The sequence below is a fragment of the Mycteria americana genome, chromosome 12, assembly GCF_035582795.1.
Source record: "Mycteria americana isolate JAX WOST 10 ecotype Jacksonville Zoo and Gardens chromosome 12, USCA_MyAme_1.0, whole genome shotgun sequence".
In the NCBI taxonomy this organism is placed as follows: domain Eukaryota; kingdom Metazoa; phylum Chordata; class Aves; order Ciconiiformes; family Ciconiidae; genus Mycteria; species Mycteria americana.
Genome location: NC_134376.1, coordinates 19,292,274 through 19,311,586, shown reverse-complemented (window position 1 = coordinate 19,311,586; position 19,313 = coordinate 19,292,274). Strand labels below are relative to the sequence as shown.

The 19,313-nt window shown below is 52.3% G+C and overlaps 1 protein-coding gene across 3 annotated transcripts in view; it reads right to left on the bottom strand.

Annotated features, from left to right (window-relative positions):
- Positions 1-19,313, bottom strand: part of LOC142416257 (ankyrin repeat and fibronectin type-III domain-containing protein 1-like) — a 257,068-nt gene that overhangs the window by 63,565 nt on the left and 174,190 nt on the right. For all 3 annotated transcript variants that reach the window (XM_075515582.1, XM_075515581.1, XM_075515585.1), the window contains one exon: positions 14,215-14,255. In XM_075515582.1, coding sequence (XP_075371697.1) covers positions 14,215-14,255 — 41 coding nt within the window. The remainder of the gene's footprint in view (positions 1-14,214; positions 14,256-19,313) is intronic.

Sequence of the window (19,313 nt, the reverse complement as noted above, 5' to 3'; positions counted from 1 at the left end):
GCCCCAACACAGGCGGTTAAGACGCCGTGTGGAGGCAGAGGTGTTTACTGGAAACATCTGGGAACAAGGGAAATGTCTGGAGATAGCAGCTCTTGTGCTGCACCTTCTTCGGGAAGATTGCTGACGAGAGCTGAAGGACCCTCAGGACAAGCAATGCTAAGCCCACACATCTGCTAGACAGTGGCCTAGGATCATGGGACAAAACCTTTGATTAAAAGAAGGAGAAAAGAGGAACGCAGTGGGGAAAAGATGACCAAAACACCCCTGGCACTGGTGCCCGAAGGCAGGTGCTGAGTACCATCCTGCTGGCTCCGGCGGGACTTCCCAGGGGGTGGAAAGCCACGACACTGCACAGCTCCGCAGTAGGGCCCGGGCCATGACAAGCCCCAAGCTGGAGCTGTATTTCAGCTGTCTAATGAGATAGCTGTATGAATAATAAGCAATTCTGGAAAACAAAGCATCTCTGACATCCGAGGGGGGGAATGCATGCAGCTGAGCTTTCCCTCCTTGGGTGCTTTTTCCTTCCTACCTCATTACCGCAAAGAAAAACCTGTAACAGCCCCTGCTTGAGCACTGTCAGCTCCAGAGGTTTTCTTGAGGCATTCAAGCTTTTTGAAAGGCTTGGCTTTTCTATTTTTAAATGTAAAAATGGGATTTTGCGGGCCCTAGGGTTTCTTTTGCCTCCTTCTCCAGCCTGTTGGAGAAGGAGGCAAAATGGAAAAGCACTGCACGCATTTCCATTTACTGTGGGGCAAGAAGGTGTTTTCTTGTGGCTGGGGGTTTAGCAGATCTCCCACAGCCACTCAATAAAATGCCCCAAAGTCTCCCCAAAGTCAACCTGCCTGTACTGTCCACAGCTTGATTCAGTCAAGTCTTTAATTAGGTATAAATACCATTATCCAGTGTTTCTTCAGTAATTATTATAGGCTCATCCTACTTTCAGCTGCATGTTCTGGATGTGTTGAAAGCCTTCAGTGGCAAGACTGACGGCAGAGATCTGAGCTAGCTGCCCAGACTCCCTATGCAGTCCATGGAGAGATGAGGCACTTCTGGAGGAGGAATTCATTTCCCCATAAATTAGATGGTGATGCTGGAGGTGGTGCCCTTCTACACGATGTCCCAAGCCTGAAGAGACAACCAAGTACCCACACCCTCGTCCCTTCCCACTGCATATCTTCTGGGAGTCACCGCGCTACTCTGACTCCTATCTTTATAATGCCAGAAACCTGTGGAAAAGCTCAAAGCTTTAGATCTCACCTCTGCACACATCGCTTTGTCAGGATGCAGTAAAGACAACGTATTTTCCTCCTTTAATGTCCTTAGACACACTGTTCCCTGAGCAAATTAGCGCTATCTACATGTCTCCCCACAGTCTGCTCAGTACAGCCCAAGTAAATCAGCGTATTCAGCCTGATTATCCCTCCCAGAGCAAAGAGCCAGAGGAGAAACACCAACGCTACAGCTCACAGAGACCTGGCTGATTGCTCTCAAAGCCAATACTGTCATTTCCACCACCAGCAGCAATTTTTGCTTCTCGGGAGCTCAGGCGGCTTGCAGAAGGGCTGCAGAGCCACCACCGACAGCACAAGCCGTGCTTCAGATGCAGTCCCTGCCGGAGCAAGGCAGGAGACAACCGTGCTGGAGACAGCGTGAAGTTGGGAAGAGCGTGGATTGGTTTGGAAGGACATTGCAAATGGGCAGTCTTTCCCAGGAGACGCTGCCTGCTGGCGGGCTCAGGAACAACAAAACACTCTTCTACAGAATCACAGAATCGTATAGGTTGGAAAAGACTTTGAAGATCATCGAGTCCAACCGTAAAGCTAACACTACCAAGCCCACCATGTCAATAAGCACCTCCATGTCCATAAGCACCTCATCCAAACGTCCTTTAAATACCTCCAGGGATGGCGACTCAACCACTTCCCTGGGCAGCCTGTTCCAATGCTTGATAACCCTTTCAGTGAAGTAAAATTTCCTAATACCCAGTCTAAACCTCCCCTGGTGCAACTTGAGGCCATTTCCTCTCGTCCTATCACTTGTTACTTGGGAGAAGAGACCGACGCCACCTCTCTACCCCCTCCTTTCAGGTAGCTGTAGAGAGCGATGAGGTCTCCCCTCAGCCTCCTTTTCTCCAGGCTAAACAACCCCAGGTCCCTCAGCCGCTCCCCATCAGCCTTGTGCTCCAGACCCTTCCCCAGCTCCGTTGCCCTTCTCTGGACACGCTCCAGCCCCTCACTGTCTCTCTTGGAGTGAGGGGCCCAACACTGAACACAGCATTCGAGGTGCGGCCTCACCAGTGCCGAGTACAGGGGCACGATCACTGCCCTAGTCCTGCTGGCCACGCTATTTTTGATACAAGCCAGGATGCCATTGGCTTTCTTGGCCACCTGGGCACACTGCTGGCTCATATTCAGGCGGCTGTCGACCAACACCCCCAGGTCCTTCTCTGCTGGGCAGCTTTCCAGCCACTCTTCCCCAAGCCTGTAGCGTTGCATGGGATTGCTGTGACCCAAGTGCAGGACCTTGCACTTGGCCTTGTTAAACCTCATACAATTGACCTCGGCCCATCGATCCAGCCTGTCCAGGTCCCTCTGCAGAGCCTGCCTACCCTCCAGCAGATCAACACTCCCACACAACTTGGTGTCATCTGCAAACTTACTGAGGGTGCACTCGATCCCTTCGTCCAGATCATTGATAAAGATATTAAACAGAACTGTCCACAACACAGAGCCCTGGGGAACACCGCTTGTGACCGGCCGCCAACCGGAGTAAACTCCATTCACCACCACTCTTTGGGCCCGGCCGTCCAGCCAGTTCTTTACCCAGCGAAGAGTACACCCGTCCAAGCCATGAGCAGCCAGTTTCTCCAGGAGAATGCTGGGGGAAACCGTGTCAAAGGCTTTACTGAAGTCTAGATAGACAACATCCACAGCCTTTCCCTCATCCACTAGGCGGGTCACCTTGTCGTAGAAGGAGATCAGGTTGGTCAAGCAGGACCTGCCTTTCCTGAACCCATGCTGGCTGGGCCTGATCCCTTGGTTATTCTCTACATGCCACGTTATAGCACTCAGGATGATCTGCTCCATCAGCTTCCCCAGCACCGAGGTCAGGCTGACAGGCCTGTAGTTCTACAGAACAGCATCTCTGGCAGGTGAGCACAAGGCAACCTCTGGTGCTGCCGCACAGCAAAGTGATCAGATACTAGCCAGGCTGGCCATGGTGAGGGTGCTCTCGGGCGAGGATAAGTTTCTGAAGAGAGTGCAGGCTGATGTAGCTGCTGGTGGTTCTGTGGCCCAGCTGTCTATCCAGCACCGCAGGTGAAAGCACGGAGAGAAAATACCAGGACTGTGTATTTGAATAAAAAGCCAGATGAACCTGTGGTTGTTCCAGGAAAGAGTGTCAGAGATCTTGCTCGTGCTGTGCTGATGGGCAAAGCAGCAAGCTCTTGAGATGATGCAAGGCAGCAAGGTTGAGAAAGGAGCATGAGGAACGGGAAATTTTCACTCGTGAGCAGAAATGTGATGCACTTGACACTACTGAAACCTGCTACGATGATTTATGTGCTCAGAGGTCTCTGCGTAGGAGGGGTGGCAGGGAAGGAAGAAGAGGGCACTGTATACCTACAATACAGGCCATTATATTTTTTTCTTTAGAATTACAGATCTTTTAGCAATCAGTGCTTGAAGATTTACCTTCTCACCAAGGACTGGGAAGAGGTATAGCACAGCATACCTGAGCCAGCACAGGACTGCAGGAGCTCAAACTTAAATATATGTTCTCAATGGATAGAAAGAAATAATGCATTATGAAGGATTTGGGTTTGTGAGTCACATGCTAGAAGACTCATGAAGCCAGCAGTAAAATACCACGTGCATTTCTAAACACTACAGTTGCTAACTTTTCAATGCAGAAGTTAATGCACAGCAGGTGACAAAAGGCCGAGCAGTCACTGGCTGCCCGGAGAGGCCGCCCAGGCTGGCAGCAATCCCCATGGAGCAATGAGAAGATGGGGGCAAGCAGCATTGCGAACGCTCAGTACTGCAAAATGGCTATTTTCACATCCTGGGAGATGGGATAAAACTGACTGTCAAGAAAGTCTTTGAAAAGTAAAGTGAAAAAATGAGAGTTCTTTAAGGGGAGTTCACTGAATGTCTGTAAAGTCCCAATTTCATAGGAAATGAGCAACTCACTTAAAAATCCCGTTTGCCAAATGAAGGCTCAGAGTGGAAATGGGATATAGAATAAAGGGTGGTCAATACAAATGAAAAATTACAATGTGTAGGAAACTGATAAGGGAAACTGAAGAAGGGGAAAGAAGGGGAAAATGCATGGCTGGACATGCAAAATCTACTATTGGGAGCCAAAGAAATTGTAGCAATAGGACCATTTGCAAGCAGCAATAGGACCGTTTGCAAGCAGCAATAGGACCATTTGTAAGCAGAGACTGTAGGACTGCTTATAATGATGCAGAAAAAGCAAACATAGTCAACAAATATGTATTCTGTGTTTGAGGAAAAAAGGAGAGTAAAGTACTTCCTAGGAGAGATGAAGCTTTCCTAAACCATTAGTATCCTCACCTACGTCTAAGGCGGCCAAACAGCACTAAGCAGCCAGCACAGACAACGTGTACCCAAAGCTGGGGAGAGTTTTCTTGGCTCTGCTGCTTGTTTTGAGTTAACTTTAGGCTGCCACATCCAGATGGCAAATGGCTCCTTCACAGCAATATTCACAGCCAGTAGTGAAGATGACCTAGTTAACTACTAAATGGTCAGCCTGATGTAAGACCCAGAAGCCAGGGCTCATCTGGAATTAAATTAAGAAATAATTAAAGGATGTAAGTTATAATTAAAGTCAGTTGGCATGTCTTTGTGGATAAGAGATCTTGTCAAATGAGCCCGATGTCACTCCTTAGCGAATACAGGCTGAGCTGAAAAAGGCACCGTGTACATTACGGCTGTGCAGGCAAAGCACTAAGTGCTTCTTGACATTCTGATTTTAGAAGATAGTTCTATACAGTATCAATAAAGCACGTTAAATAGATTAAGAGCCGTCTGACAGGTCTCAAACAGAAGTTGTCAATGGGAAATCATTAGTGAGGCTCCATGGGGAGCATGCTAGTCGATATTTGCTTCGATGATCGAGAAGAAAATACAAAATCCTCGCTCAAAAAAATTAGCAGATGACAGGAAGATTGATGTAACGGTAAATATTGATGAGGAGAGAGTGAAATGTGGGTTGCTTGGTAATGCTGAGCCCATTCAAACACAGTATATGTTAATGCAGCCCAGTGCAGAATGACACACCTACAGAAAAGGATTTCAGGCCGTATTTATGAACAGGGACTGTATCCCAGACAAGAGAGAGCCTCCGGAAAGGCTCAAGGGTCACCACGGGTGACCAACCCAACACAAGGCTCTAATGTGGTGCTGTGATGAAAAGAGCTGATGCAGTTCTTGGGGGAGAGGAGAGTTACACGTATTGCACTGCTGAGACTGACACAGAAACGCTCCTGCAATTAAGGTGCCCACGTTTAAAAGGGGACACTAGAAAAGCAGAGAGGCTGGAGGGATGAGTCACAAAATTGATCTGAGGGCTGGAGAAAATATCCTGCTGCAAAAGATTTGAGTTATATTGAGTTTATTGACAAAAATTCTGCCACCCCCACCAAACCAGAGCGGTGCCGACCGCTCTTATCCAGCAAGACACGCAGACAGCCAGGCACTGGGAGCTGAAGCCCAACAAGTTCAAATGAGTTTTGGGTCAGGATTAGATACCTCTTGAAGATGCTCAGAGGATTAGATACTTCTCAGAGTGCAGCCACAACCTCTCCAGCTCATGGAGGAGTGCGTGGGCAGCATTTACATCCCTACAGCACAGGGGAGGCCAAACAGCATGATCTAATAGACCCCTTTCTTACCTGAATCCCACACAAGTGAATCCCAGTGGACAACTGCAGCTCCAAGGCTAACCCCTGCCACACACCACGGTGAAGATGGGTGACTCCTCAGACAGCACAGGCCTTGGAGCAATGAGGAGCTGGGGAGGCACCGAGCAGCAAAGATGGGTGCTAGCTCCTCGAAGGCGAGGTTCAGAGCTAAAAGTCCTGCTAGCTGTGAGGGGCCCCATCAAGTCTCGTGCCAGGAGCAGAGCAAGTGGGAAAGGACCTCTCACAGCTCTTGGAGAAACAGCAGCGGAGAGTGCTGGCCAAGCAGCTTGGGAAACATCTTGACCCACTTCCTCCTCTTGGTACCCAGCTGTGGGACCAATTGGCTGCTGAGGGTGGAAGCGTTACCTCCCATGACAAAAGCATCTCTCTGTTGACTCACTGCAGCAAACACTTTGCTATCTTGCTTAGGGGAGAACGCAGCCTTGGTTATTTTGTTAAAAAATGCCCATCTTCCTACGCTCAATTTCCTTTCCATGATTAATGCAGAGCGTAGCAAATGCAGAAGGGCTGCAGCTGGTGTGCATAGGTGGCTTCTGTGCTGGTCTTGGCTCTGAGCTGGCAGCGTCGTCCTCCCATCCTGTGAGAGGGGAAGGCAGCCCTGGGTTCAGACCAGTGGGGCAGGCAGATGCCATTTCAACATCTCCACCAAAGGACTGGGGACCTCCAGCAGCCAGGCACCAAGCAGCCATGCCCACTCAGCTCCCTGGTTTCAGAAGGTGAAGTACCCCATGGTGAGCAAGGGGATCTTCTCCTACCCAGAGGCACCGCAGAGGGACACAGGCTGAGGACCAGCCCCAATCCCTGTGGGGGCTCCATGGGGACAGAAGCCCACCCAGCGCTACCAGGAAAGTGCCCTGTTCGCGGGAACATGCACCCTTTGGTTGGGACAAAAGGAAGCATGGCATAAAGACACCGAGTCCTTGTGTGGCAGTGCTGGAGATGAGGAATCAGGGCCAGGCAGGTTTTTAATTGGACTGGAACTGAAATTACAGGGGGGAAAAAAACCCCCAACCTGGCTTTAGTTTAAAGAAAGGGGCTGGGGGGACAGGAGAAAAAAAGCCCTTCAAGTTTCTATGACAACCAGCACAGTAAGGGCCTACATCACAACCTCACTTAACACATTAAAAGCTGCACAGAAACAATGAAAACCAAAACTTTGTTCTACCACCAGGTTCGGGAGGGCCGTTCCCAGCCAGAGAGCGAGTATGCTGCAAGGGGATGGTCCAGTGGTCCCCTGGCCTGGGGACCCAAAGCAGGGCAGCATGGGTTCAGCCAGCCCCAACAACTCCTCCTCCTGTCCCCTGGGCTTGACAGATCACTGAAACCAAGTGGCTCCTTGTCCCAACCTCCCTTGGGCCAAGACATTTAACTCTGGGTATCGAGGGTCCTGGTGCCATCCAGGACATCTCTGTCCTCATAAATCTGGATGTAGGGCACCCCACCATGGTCCTCCAGTCCCATCAGGGGTAGGGGCCCAGGGTGAGCACTCCCACACAACAAGCAATAAAAAAGAAAATGAATAAGAGTTGTATTAATTTATATTTTATAAAAACGGTGGTCTTCAGCAGGACCTATGAGGGACATAACCCGGTGCTGCTCTCCCGGGCTGCCCGGAGAGGGGGGCAGCAGCAGGACAGCAGGACCCTTAGCACGGGGCCCCACTCACTTCGCTGGGCACGGACCAGCACCAGCACCAGCTTTCCCAGCTTCAAAAGCAAATAGTGATATTAGCCTGGGCAGATAGCCCAGATACCACAGGGTGAATCAGCGGGGCTACTGCCTCCTCGATCTCCGAGCTTCCAGCCGATCTCTGCCAGCACTGCTCCCCATCAAGGCTGCGTCCCGTTCCCTCCACAGCCACAGAGCTAAGAGGAGCCAGAGTCGGTGCTCCCAGCAGCACAGCAAATGTTCTTGCGGGGACAAAACTATTCCCAAGAGGCTGGAGATATAGACTATCCTCCTGCCCCACCACAAGGCCCTGAAGTGGCACACTTGCACCCCTCTGGGAGCTGCCAGGGCTGGAGGGACCGCACAGCCCCAGCCTGGCACACCACAGCACCCATCGCCCTCCAAACAGCATCAGGACAAGGAGCAGCACCAGCCCCCCCCGGGCAGAACCCTCCTCCCCAGAGCAGCCAAGTCTCCAGAAGCCTTTCTGGGCTCAGGGCATTCGTGAGAGAGACAGGGCCACCTTAGCTTCAAAGATCAGCACACCACAGGGCAGGGGAGACCTTTTGAAGGCCAGAAGGAAAGCTGCAGAACTGTTCAGAGGCTGGAGTACCAGCCGGTCTCCTTCACCTGCTGCAAACATCCAAGGCAACTCTCTGCCACGCCATGAGCTGCCTCCCACCACTCATACCCGTTTCTGCTAACCCTCCGCTCCCCTTCAGCTCTGGGCCAGCTCTGCTCTCCATCCCCAGACTGGCATTTGTTGAACCACGACATTTCTCCAAAGAACCTTTCCAGGATTCCCTTCCTTTCCCAGCACTCAGAGAGGCTTAAAGCCCGTCCACCTGCCTGGAACTCAGGCTCTGAATCCATTGGACAAAACCCAGGAGAAGTATTTTTTAAGCTTGCTATAAAGTTTCAGTGGCTCGGACCCCACTGCTAGGATACCCTGACCAGCATCACAGTCTTCTTTACTTAATTATGTTGTGTGTGGAGGAGTTAACTCCCTGATTCTTCACAAAACTGGCTCAGCCAGGATTTGGGGTTGGAAGCTAGGAGTCCATGCTCATGGTCCCTTCTGGAGGGCTCCGCTCCCCTTCAGCTGCCAACCTGCACCCATCCGAGGGGCACTCACCCCACAGACCCCAGCACCTCTCTTCCACCCCCCACTGCTCTGCCATCCTGCTGCCACCAGAGATGCTGGTGACCGCACTTCATCCTTTCCTACAAGTGAAGCTGGGAGAAGCATTCTCCAACCCCGTGAAGGTGGTTTGGGGGCAGTTTCTTGCAGCGTTGAGCATCCCATGGCTTCAGTACAGACAGGTGGGCTTGGCATTGCTTCCCCTACCCCACTGCTTCCCTTGCATCATCTGCACTGTCTCTTACTCCCCCCTTTCCCTGTGCATCCTCCTCCCACTGCTTGGCACTTTGCATGTAAACCTGAGCCACTTGAAGAGCATCCCAGCTGAATGACTCTCAATGACCGCAAAACAAGTCAAATGTAGCATATATGTGTGTTATTATTATCATTACTATAACGATAATGTCTGAGTTCAGGAGGCAATGAAATGAACACCCAGATTAGGAACACATCTAGCTTATTATGATGGGCCTTAATGCTTCCAAGATATAAATACTGATTTCCAGATCCTTAAAAACACCACGGTTTTACAAGATAATGATTCAGCAATGAAACACTTTCGTCTAAGTGCTGGCACGGAAACGTTTTAGTCTAAGAGATGAAATGTTCTGCCTTAAGAGCAGGGTGACAATGAATTAGCTGCAGAGACATCTTGGCGGTAATGAAGACTGCAAGGCAAAACAAACATGAGCTGCTGCTTTATGTAAGGTGGTTTCAAAGGTTCCTTGTGTGTTTACACGTCCGAGGCTTAAGCACAGAAGGTGGGCGGCAGTCTTTAATCTGAAATGGAGACAGAGCCACAAGGTGCCTGTATAAAAGGGCTGTGGGATTCTGCTGGAGCAAGACGTGGACTCTGAGACATCAGGTCTCTTCAGCATGGCCACATTGTCCCAAGGGACTGAACAAGCAGATCAATGGAGAGCATTTTGTGTTGCTACAGCAGTGTCTCTCTTGACACCTCAAAGCACCTGGCAAATATTAACTGCTCCCGAGTGACAACTCTCTTGACAGATGAGCGTTGCTCTCAGCAGAGGAGACAGCATGGGCAGGGAGCACAAGCAGCTCCTGCAGCAAATCAGTGACACTTTAATTAAAGCCAGGTATTTCAGTCTACATGTGCTAGGGGTTTTATGATTGTTATTACTAACAAAATTTCCTTCTGGGTTCGAAGAAACTGAATTCCAGTTGGTGCCTGACACTGAAGAGCAAATATATGCCACCGGGAATTAGCAAACACACCAGCCTTTCTCGGTTCCTGTCAAGACACTTCCAACCAGCCCTGCCAGGAGTGTTATTAAGCAAAAGCGCCTGTCCCCAGAGAGCCTATTCCTGTCTCTGAGCATGGTGTCCCTGGGTCTTCAGCCAGCAGCTCCTTGCTCAGGAAACTGCCCTGACAAAGCAGTCAAGGGCCCTCTGTCAGAAATTTGGAAGGACCTCTGGAAATCCAGATATACTAACAACATTACAGCTGTATTAGCAGCTTCCAAAATCGAGGTGACAAAGGAGCAAGCAGGCCAGGGGCTGGACTCAGCCCACGAGGTGTTTCTTCCCTGGTCCCTACGAATGCTGGCCAGACCCCAGCCAGAGCGGGGCTGCAGGCAGGATTGCAATGGGGGACGTACGTGCCCAAACTGCATCAGATGAGAATTATTAGGCTGGGATATACCATTCTGACATCTGAAGAACCTGCTTTGGAAACTCAGTGCAAGGAAGGCATCTGTACCTGTTCAAATGGGATACAGCACAAGGCTGGAGCAGCCACCGTAGGTGAGGAACCCCGTGCAGATGGTGGCTCACTGCTGGACTCATGGACATTCCTCATATGCCAGGCTCCTCTCAGGAATTTCAGCTATGGGAGCTCTTAGCATGCCTGTTCTTCCTAAGCTGGTCTCTAGCCCATAGAGTTCTCGGATAATGTAATTTTTTTTAAGATTAACGCTTCAGCCTTCTTGACCCAACCAGCATCCTTGCATTTAACGTGGAAAGAGGGAACGTAACCTCCCAGACACACAAAAGCCAGGAGTCACAACCACTGACATGGGCCGACTCCTGCAGGAACATCCATAAGCACCCTCACTGAAACCCTTGGAAGTAAAAGTGCCTCCCTCAGAGAGGGCAGCAACATCATTTCAGCCCTGGTGGCTCCGTCCTGGGCACCTCGGACTTCCCACAGCGGAGGCCTGCCTTCACTATGCTTTCCTGGGTGCTTGCCACACTGCATTTGGAGGAACCCAGCAGGACATCTGTACCTTAAAACCTCTTGGATGGACTGGGCAGAGTGGAAGAGCTTAGTGTAAAGGCCATCAAAGGCTGGTGGGTAAAGGCAGACACCTCTCCATACCCTTGACGAGCACAGGACTCAGTGGCGCCTAGGGAACACCCTACTGCCGGCTGAGGTAGACCAGTTGTAACTATGGGGTGAGGGAACGTAATGACAGCATTTCCATTTCTGAAGGGAAGAGGCAACAAAGGAAGGAAAGGTGTCACTCAGGGTGACACAGGGAAACCCAGCTAACGGAATACCTGGTGTCCAGGGGAGAGGAGGACGCCTTGTCAGAGAAAGCTTCTGAACACGGCAGGAACGGAGCAAGATTCACTCCCAGGACAAGCGGTGATAAAACACACTGCTCAGATTTCTGGTGTCTGTGTCCTTTTTCTTTTTCTATAACCTACATCTGCTGTGAGAGCCCAAAACCACCGACCCGAGAGCAGGGATGCTCTGACCCTGCTCCCGCAGTGCAGGGGGTTTGGTCTGCTCAGGGTGAAATGCTGCCTCTGAAGCGCAGAAAAGGAAAAGCAGAGGCACAGTCAAGTTTTCTCTGGCATGTGGGGGCTGGAGGGCCAGCCACCTGCTGCCGGACTTCTCTCAGATCACCAGCCTCACTGCACAGATGTGTTCATGAACCACCACGGCTCGGCTCGGCTCAGCTCTGGGAACCAGCTGCTTCCCATGCTCTGGCTGCTCGCTGCCGCCTTGCCCAGGGCTTGGGGAACATGTCTGCCAGGGATCTTTCTCTGCTGAGGAAGACCAGCTCCAGTCCTGCCAGAGGCTGAGGGCCTCCGTACGGCACCTGGCCCAGCCTTGCAGACGGGCTGCAGCAGCAAAAGGAGGTCTGCCTGCAACAGCAACGGTGCCGGCAGCAGCCAGTGGATTGAAGAGCCAAATCGGATGGGAGCAGTGGTACCAGGCAACATCAAGGCCACAAACTCTACCGGTCGCAACCCCAAAATAGCCACTGCAAAATGTAAATAGGATGGGCATAAAGCAAAGTCATAATATTATGATTAGTCAAGTCACAGCTGATATCACAAGCCGCTTGGCCAAACCATGGTGGTCCCATAGCCTCATGGCACAGGGGAACCAGAGACGACCAGTAAGACACCCTGTATCTATGAGACCTTCTGCACCAGCACCCACCACTGACCCAACAGCTCTGCAACTTCAGTGAGATGGGAAGCCCATGCTCTCCCTCTTAAGGTAGAGAAACATCCCTCCTTTCTCTGATGAGATGAGCTATAAAAGCAGCACTATAATTGTTGCTACCTACCGCCAAAATCACCCTGCAGGAACACCAAAGAGTAAGAGCTCTTTACATATTTCCTCCAAATCACAAAAGCTTCAGCTGGAATAGGGACACTAGAGATGCTTCGATCTTTTTTAAGCCTGCTTGTCAAAACACACACTACATAAGCACACCGCAGTGCTACAGTAAAAAGCGCTGAAATCTTGGACGACTGTTAGTAGAGGTCACAAAAGCACAGTTATAAGTCTTTGCCAAATGTGTGTTCACTTTGTCGTTGTGTCCACGATGACTTCATAACCTCCTGGGATATCCCTCTGATCTCCCAGAAAGCCACGCGGGATTAAACAGCCTGGGAAATGGCTCTGGCTGTATTTTCAGAAGTCTCTAGCTGCCAAGCATCTTGGAAAGCCGATGATCAGCACTGCCGCGGGGTGAGCGGACAGAGGAGCTCCCTGAAATCAGACTTTTCAGTATGGACCTAAGAGACTAGCACTGAGTTTTAAAAACATTTGGTGGCATAAAGAAAGAGGAGCCAGCGGCTAACTGAAGAACACGCACACACCCGATACTTGCGCTCCCCATCGCAGGCAGCAAGCAGGCAGCTCTGTAAAGTGCTCCATGACACAGCCTGCCATCCCCAGTGCACCATGACACAGCCTGCCATCCCCAGTGCACCTTGGACGTGCCTCCTCTGATGCCCAGAGTAACTTGGACTGAGGATGCTGCCTCGGTGCTCACTGCGTGCTCAGGCACTGCCAGGAATCAGCTCTACAGGAACGTTTTGGAAAGCAGTAAAGAGCGAGCAAGTGCAGAGTATCCCAATTCCAGAGTATCCCAAAGAAAGTGAGTTTTGGAGGAGAAATTTCCTCAACCCAATTCCTTCTGAATCCTCCAAAACCATGCTCCTCTGACAATCCTGCACATCAGAGCACTGTTCCACAACTCCAAAAGCTCCTATGGCATTTTTTTCAGAAGAAAAAAGGCAATAACATAAAGATGTTCACTTCCCCAGGCAGAGCAGGAGCAACACAAGGTCCCACATGCAATGTGCTCAGCAGCACGATGCACAGCTGCTTAGTGGTCAGGGCCAGAACCGAACCTCTCAACGTGGCTTTTAATAAGAGTTTGCCCTTATCCAAACAGTGACGGTATCAGACACATTCTTCCACCAAAGAGACAACCTTCTTACCTCGAAGGTGCCATGCTGCAGCGAGGCTCTGCAAATGTTGGGCGCAACAACATAAGTGGCCTGCGAGTGCAACCTCTGCTTGTATTTTAATACAGATCTCAGAGGTTGACAGCTATAAGCGCTCCGCTCTCACTCGCTTATGGACTGTCACAGCCAGCTCAGAGCCATGGCCAAGGGCATGCACTAAGTAACCAGCTGCTTATGTTAGTGGGGTGATTTGCAGATCCTTTGTTCGTGTTCATGAATACGGTGGCTCCAGAGAGCCTCTTCCTTTCCTCTCACCCCTGCAGCTCACCGTGCTTTACAAAACACAACGGATGGAAGATGACAGGCATCAACGTCAAAGCACAGGCTGCGGAAGACGTACTTCAAGATCAGCCTGTTGTGACACAGAACGAAACCCTTCAATTCTCCAAAGCAGCTCAGCTGTGCAAACCCGGAGCAGAGGGAGCCAGAGGTGGGAAAGGTCACCCCTGCAAGCCCCGCTCCCTGGCCGCCAGGTCCCAGCTCTGTCCCTCAGGCTCAGTCAAGCTGTCGTGATTCCTTCTGACCTGATTTAATGATTTGCATATGCCCTGAAGCCAAAATGATTGACAGCCCTTCCACTGTTATCCTCACTTGTGTAATTGCAGCAGCTATTCTTGTACATTGAAATGTCTAATCATAGCAAGCCACAGAGCTGCTTGGTAATGTGGACCAACTGGGAATTTCCATGCAATTACTCACCACAGCTACTGGCACTTACTTTGGCTGGTAAAAGTCCTTCTTGTCCGCTGACCCCAGGCTCTGCAAGACACAAAAAAGAGATGTATTTCTTTAACCCTTTGCCAAGCAAGTATCATTGATGAAGATGTGTGGTGAGCAGGAAAAGGCATGCCTATGCTTTTTGCTGCCCAGTGGGTATATGTGGGCTGGCTGGACAGGGCAGGCAGCTCAGGACCTCTAGCCACCGAATGCGCCGGAGGCAGAGCCCACAGCAGCCAAGGATGTAAAAATAAAGAGCCCAAGCAGAGGTGGGGGGATGCATTAGGTCTGAACCCAATGTATTCAGGCATGTCTGTCTCTCCCATCACTTGCAGAAGCATGGCACCTTGTGTTAGGAGGGGACTCGTGTCCTCTCGAGCCTGCCCAGCTGGAAAGAGGATGCGATGCAGTGTTGACAGAAGGACTGAGCCACCACCGCCTGCAGCGAGCCTCCGACCGGGCGGGAAACTGAGCCCAAGGCCCACAGCCACTCCCCGGGGACAGGACCACACAATTATTCTGCCAAGAAGAAGGACATCAGACCCCAAGCATGTGCAAGCCTGGGAAGCAGAGACAGCCCGATGCACGCTCAGGTTCCAATGCACCGCCAACTCCGCCGACAGCACGGCCTAGTAAAAGTCTGACAGCATGCCAACCAGGGCTGCTGGAGCGCCAGGGTCTCCTGGAGACCCCAGCCACACTGAGCCTCCCTGCGGGGAGCCTGGGGGTGACAGGCATCCCACAGACCCCGCTTTGGGTGCAAGGCCGGGCGCACAGAGAGCACCCATGCACCGCTGTGCCTTGCCCTGTTGTCCAACAGGGCCATATACACCCACATACGCCCAAGTCTCTCCCCCAGCACGCCTTGTCCTGGAGGCACCCACGGTGGAGGCTGGCCCCCTGCCCCGCTCCGAGGCCCCAGTTCATGGCACGTGCTTGCTGAGCGCGGAAGGGCCCCCGCCACCGAGGGACACGGAGGGGCAGGCCGGGCCGGACATAGCGGGATGCTCGCGGCGGGCGGTGCCGGGGCAGACAGACAGACAGACCCACCAAACCTGGGTGTCAGCAAAGCCGTCGCACTGCCGGAGCCCTTTCCTCCTCCTCCTCCTCCTCCTCCTCCTCCTCCTCTTGGGGACGGTCCTCACCCTTGCGCCTTGCCGGGATGGGGGACAGTGGGCAGCAGCGTGAGGCGGCCCCGCCACCCGCCCCGTCCCCACGCGTGCAGCGGGCGTGTGCCGGTGTGCGTGCACGCTCGCGGGAAGCCCGCTCGGGCTCTGGGGCTGCTGTTGTAGTTTTGCTCTGTGGTTGCCAGGCAATGGCGAGCGCGAGCGCCAAAGCAGCGGGGCCGAATGCTAATCAGGGGCGCGGGAGCTCTCCCAGCGCTCTCCGCCAGCGCTCCCCTCGCTGGCCAAAGCCACCGGGTGCTCCCACCCTGAGACTGAAAAGCAAGCGGGGAGAGGAGGGCCCTGGATTTTAAACAGGCAGGGATCCACTGTCACCAAAACATCCCCCAAAAAGGGAGCGCTGGCCAAGCCAGCGAGACGGGGCTGCGGTTCGGTGGCTGACTCTCTCCCTGGCATGGAGGCATTGGTTGGACACCGGCGTGGGGAGGCTGCGACCAAACCCGCAGCGCAGGGTACGCTGGTCTGGATGTGTGCCACCCTCTCGCACATCTCACGGGCACACACTTGAGCTCCGGCCTGGGGCAGAGCTGGGAGCACACAAGGAGCAGCCCTTGGGGGTGGGAAGATCTCATGTGCCTGCCCGTCGATTGCCATGTCCGCGTGCAAAAGCTCTGAGCAACCCCCACCGGCCAGTGACAGCCGGCACCCTTTGGATCTCCCCGCTGCTTCCCCTCCTCTGACACGACAGAAGCTATGGCAAAGCCCACGGGATTGATGGCCAGACACCAGAATGGGGTGGTCAAATACTTGCGCAGGCTGCCCAGGGAGGTGGCGGAGTCTCCAGCCTTGGAGACATTCAAAACCCAACTGGACATGGTCCTGGGTGTCCAGGACAACCAGGGGTAGGTGACCCTGCCTGGGTGATCTCCTCAACCACCCTCTGCACTCCTGAAGCAGCAGAGGAACGAGCACAGCAGTAACTGCACAGAGCGAATGCCCTGGGCGATGGAACCTGTCCTCCAAGCCCACAGCACATCCGGGAACACCTCCACGCCCTCAGGCACAGCACTCCCATGAGGTATTTCCTTACTTCTTTAAACTTGACACCTAAAACCCAGGGTACCAGTTCCCAAACTATGGATTGGCTGCAACGAGGGTGACAAGCCATGACAAATTCAGTTCCATCTGATAACTGTGCTAGCAGGGATCACGGAGAACTGTTGATATTTAAGGAGAAACCACTTGCAAACAGCTTTCTCAACACCACTGAAACAACACATGGAAAATCTGCATCCCGCGCAGTCAGACCCCCCACCAGCTGCAGCTGAGCTCTGTGGGAAAAAGCTCCCAGCAACCCCATAGCCAGTTCCAGACAGTACCTGACCTTTCTGATAACTGATAACAGCAGGAAACAACACTGACACTCCTCTACCTTTCTAAAATGCTGGGGGGACTATTACTGTCACCAATATTCGCAGTGCAGTAGATGGCAAAATTTGCAGTAGCCCCTTCACGCAGTCACAGGTATCATGAGTGTTAACCTCCCCTCGTCTCTCGCTAGGATGGAGGTGTAGGTCTCTGAAATCAACCCCTAATGAGGGAAAACCACGTGGAAACTTGGGGAAAAAGAAAAGATCACCTTGCAAGTTCAGCTCTTACAGGCAAGGGAGGTGGAGAAGCTCTGGCGAAGCCGCGTGCTCTGTGTCGGCGCCGTGCCACAGCTGCAGGTGAGCAGCACCATGGGCATGGCAGCCTGCCCGGCCCTCCGCGCGCTCTATGGCTCACGAGCTCATGCAGTCCACAAGCCGCTGGCAGGATGAGCTGCACGAGCATGCTAAGAGAAGGCATTACCTTGAGCTTATCAACCAACTATTTTTTAAAAGTCATGGAAAACTGAGAAGGTTTTAGATATCTGGAATAAAACAATGAGGCACTAACTTTGCAGAGAGGAAAAATAAAACAGTAAAATGGGGAGTGATCACAGCAAAGATCAGCCAAAACAGCTAATTTTAAACCTTGATAAGAAAATAGCAAACGAGGAGGAAAAGCAGAATGCCAGCACCATGTCCAAGGAATCGGGCCTGGAGCAAGGCCAGGAGCTGTGGATCAGCTCCTGGCTCTACCACCACCCCAAGGTCCAGCCTTGAGCCCTTTCTTCCCTCTTCATGCCTCCGTTTCCCCTTATTGCCCCTAGACAGCCCTTTACCTCCTTACTCTCTTCCCAGAAGAGAGAGGGACCGTGCCCAGCAGTCAGATGAAGTAACACAGGTCCATCCCACCATATTGCATTTTGTTCTCCCGAGCACACACAAAACCAAGGTGGCCGTGGATCCAAAGGGCGCCCAGAGAGCAGCTGGAAAGCACGTGGCCACAGGAATCACGTGTGAACGGAGGAGAGCTTGCTGGAGGCTGGTGGAGGTGATGCCTGGGCAGGAGAAGGTAGTCAGGGTCAGCAGCAAGACCCAAGGCGAGGACATGTTTTTGGCCACCTCTAAGCAAGACCCTCATGAAAAAGTGGAAGGGGAAGTGAGTGCAGGCACACGCGGTGTCACAACAGGAGCCATGGACAGGGACTGTCCACCGAGGAGGTTAATAAACCAAGTAGAGGGGACTGAAAGAGGCAGAGAGCTCCCAAAAATGAGCAAAAGGTGACCTGGCATTTTCCCCTGCCTTCTGGGAGGAAAGATCAATTCTTCCTGAACTGATAAGGGATCTGGAGGCTTTTATCTATGCAGGTATACAATAAAAAATCAAATGCCAGCCTGCATGCATGCACTGTTGTTGGTTGATCTACGGGCTTCCAGGAGAGTTGTCTGCTGGTGGCTCCTGTGCATCAAGGCATAGCTGGGGTCTCCAGAGAGGCATGGCTGCAGTGTGATGGCTCAGCTCCCAAAATAAATCTGGGGCCCCAGGGGCACCCAGAGACCTCCTGCTGCTGTTCTGGATGCTGGGAAGACCCTGGCCGTCCCTGGAGGGAGGGAGGGAGTGGAGCATGCCCCAGTTCAAAGCGTCCCCTGCAAGCCCCAAGCCCCCCTGCAGTGTGAGTCACCCTCCAACGGGACCCGCTGTGCTGCTTCTCGCTTGCTCACTTCATTGATGACTCAGGGTTTAGGAAGCACATTTTAAATCCCTTAATGAAATAATGGGGAGAGTCATTTTCATTGGCATGTATTTTTAAAACAAATACTTCAAGCGAGGCTTGTGCCCATCTCCACCCTTTCCTCCCGAGACACGGAGGTGAGCGACTGCGGGGACTGGCAGCACGGAGGCATCTGGAGGGGCAAGAGCAGCCCCCGCCACCCCGGCACGTGGCACTGGGCAAGGCAGCTACCAAAAAGCTGCCAGGCTACACCCTCCATCCCTCCAGCGTTCATGCTCCTGCTGCCGGCAGGGCCAGGAGAGGAAGGTGGGACCCCAGGATGCTGTCCCGGATGACGTCCCTCGGAGCCTGGCAGTGCCCCGAACACCTCGCTGCCCCTGGGTGCGTGCCTTCCGAGCCCTTTTGCATGCGGCCGGGCACCGTCTTTAATCTCTTTCCTCTCCAGAGGAAACAACCACTCGAGCAGAGGCAGCAGCAGAAGGGGACACTGACGCCAAGCCCACAGCTCCTGGGTGCCAGGACGCAGCCTGCCAAGAAGCAGGGATTGCCTGCCAATATGATTAAGAAATTGTTGCCTCGAGATCATTACCACCGCTATCCTCTGCCCCTCCCCATATAAGAATACCTGAGCCAGGCTTGCACTGCCCTAGTTTTGATTAAAGTTTTGATTAAAGTATCTGTGCAATACTCAGGGCCCTTCTGCTCTTGCAGAAAAGTGCAACATCAACGCTGAAAGTGCAACGTCATAGGAAACACCTTAGAAATGCTACGATGGAAAAGGGAAGGCAACAGGACACCAACTTTCCTGGTGTTTTTACACTAAAACAAGACCAACTGAGAGGCCAGAGTAGTTTTATTTGCCATAAAGGAATCATG